The sequence below is a fragment of the Camelina sativa genome, chromosome 16, assembly GCF_000633955.1.
Source record: "Camelina sativa cultivar DH55 chromosome 16, Cs, whole genome shotgun sequence".
NCBI lineage: Eukaryota > Viridiplantae > Streptophyta > Magnoliopsida > Brassicales > Brassicaceae > Camelina > Camelina sativa.
The window spans coordinates 16,451,774-16,453,553 of NC_025700.1; the positions used below are offsets into that span (position 1 = coordinate 16,451,774).

The window sequence follows — 1,780 nt, forward strand, 5'->3', positions numbered from 1 at the left end:
AAAAAAAAAAAAAAAAAAAAAAAAAAAAATCAGATCGAGATCGACCAATTACTAGATTCCATCAATTCAGAAATGGGCCTCCCTCAGAATCTTAAATAAAATTGACCCACAATAGAATCTATCAAGAAGTTCGTTGATAGATGATTAACCAACAACACAACATAAGGGAAAGAAGAAAAAAAATGGATTCTCATGACATACCTTGTTTGGTCCAATCGTTGGAGAACAAGAAGACGACGAGGAAGAAGAAGAACCATCCTTGCTTTGATCGGAAGAAACATCGTGAAAAGGGGACACCGACGACGGATCACAATGATTCACAGCCAGGAAAGATGTGATTGTCCTCCCAAACAATTTTATCTCCGTATCTCTAGTTTTAGACATAACTATATTATGATGGAAACTTCTAGGTATATGAAGGTTTAAATCGTTTTTTTCTTTCTTTAAAGATCGGAGCATGGAGAGAAAAACAAGGGGCTTGGGGTTGGGTATTAATGACGATAGATAGTGCATAAAAGAAGAAGAAAGAAGATAGATAGAGAGAAAGAGAAAATTACAAGTCAGCATAGAGAGAGAGAGAGAGACTTGTGAAAATGTGAGAGCCACATGTTTTATTAAGGAAGTTGGCATTTTGAGATCTTTTTCACGCTCTTTTTGATTCCCTCTTCTAGTGGCGTTCTAAAAGATTTTCTCACCTTTCTCTTTGTTGCCACATAGGATATTATAAGGAATATTTAGAGGGAAAAAAAAAACACTTGGTTCGTAGTGTCCTCTGGTTTATTACAAAAAGCATTTTTATAAGAATGAAAATATTATTATCTAGTTACGTACTTACTGCTTGTTCAAAATTGTGTTAACGTAACGTACCCAAAACGGATGATAAAAAAAAAGTCAGATGTACGTAACATGAAAGTCATACTAATAAACAAAAACATTTGAGGAAAAGAAGGGTTTTCAAGTTCGGTTCATATTACCAATCGAAACTTCTTGTTACATTACTTTCGTTGACGTATGTACATAAAATTTTGAAACACTAACTTCATAGTTCAACGGTTGAAAGATTTAACACAGAGTTAAGAAACAAGTGCTCGAATTTCTCTGGTTGCGATTTTTTAATCATGGTAAAAGTTACTAATCGGGTGTTAATACAGAATTAGGTATCCATCTATCTCTCTCTCTCTCTCTCTCTCTCTCTCTCTCTCTCTCTAGGTACAACATATCTTACAAGTTACAATAAGTAATCCGACAAGGCATAAACTGTCAATGCCAGGTTGTGTAACCACGTGGCACATAACCCACTTCGTCTCCGAAACATCCTACATAAAAAGCCCCACGTCAGCTGTAATTAAAGCACGTGTGGATTGGTCCATCAGGACTCTTAAAAAAGTTCATCTGCCAGAATCTAGCTGTTCGTCATGCATGTGACCAATGCCTATCCGACACGTGGATAGAGGAACATATTTATATTCTCTTGTAGGGTTATTCATATATAGTAGTGTGAGCGTATCCAAATCCAAACATAGCTAGCTAGCATCGTTCGTTGTGTTCTTTAGTTAATGATGGGAAAGAAAGTAATCAAAAAGAATTAAAAAAAAAGTTTGTGGTGGTAAGAGAGGCTATGTTCTGGTAGTGTATGACACGTGGCATTTCCAGGTATGAGATAAGGCTGGACCATATCTTTTTCTCTTATCCCATTAAGTCTTTTCCGATCGTGTTTTTTTTTTTCTTTTCTCTTTTTCTTATTATAACATTTGTTTTCGTATTTTGCAATTATAATCCT

General features: G+C 35.3%; 1 protein-coding gene across 1 annotated transcript in view; it reads right to left on the minus strand.

The window, feature by feature from the left end:
• LOC104750800 (cyclic dof factor 5-like) overlaps positions 1–603 on the minus strand; it is a 5,678-nt gene extending 5,075 nt beyond the window's left edge. The window contains exon 1 of the mRNA XM_010472648.2: positions 202–603. Coding sequence (XP_010470950.1) covers positions 202–567 — 366 coding nt within the window. The 5' untranslated portion in view covers positions 568–603. The remainder of the gene's footprint in view (positions 1–201) is intronic.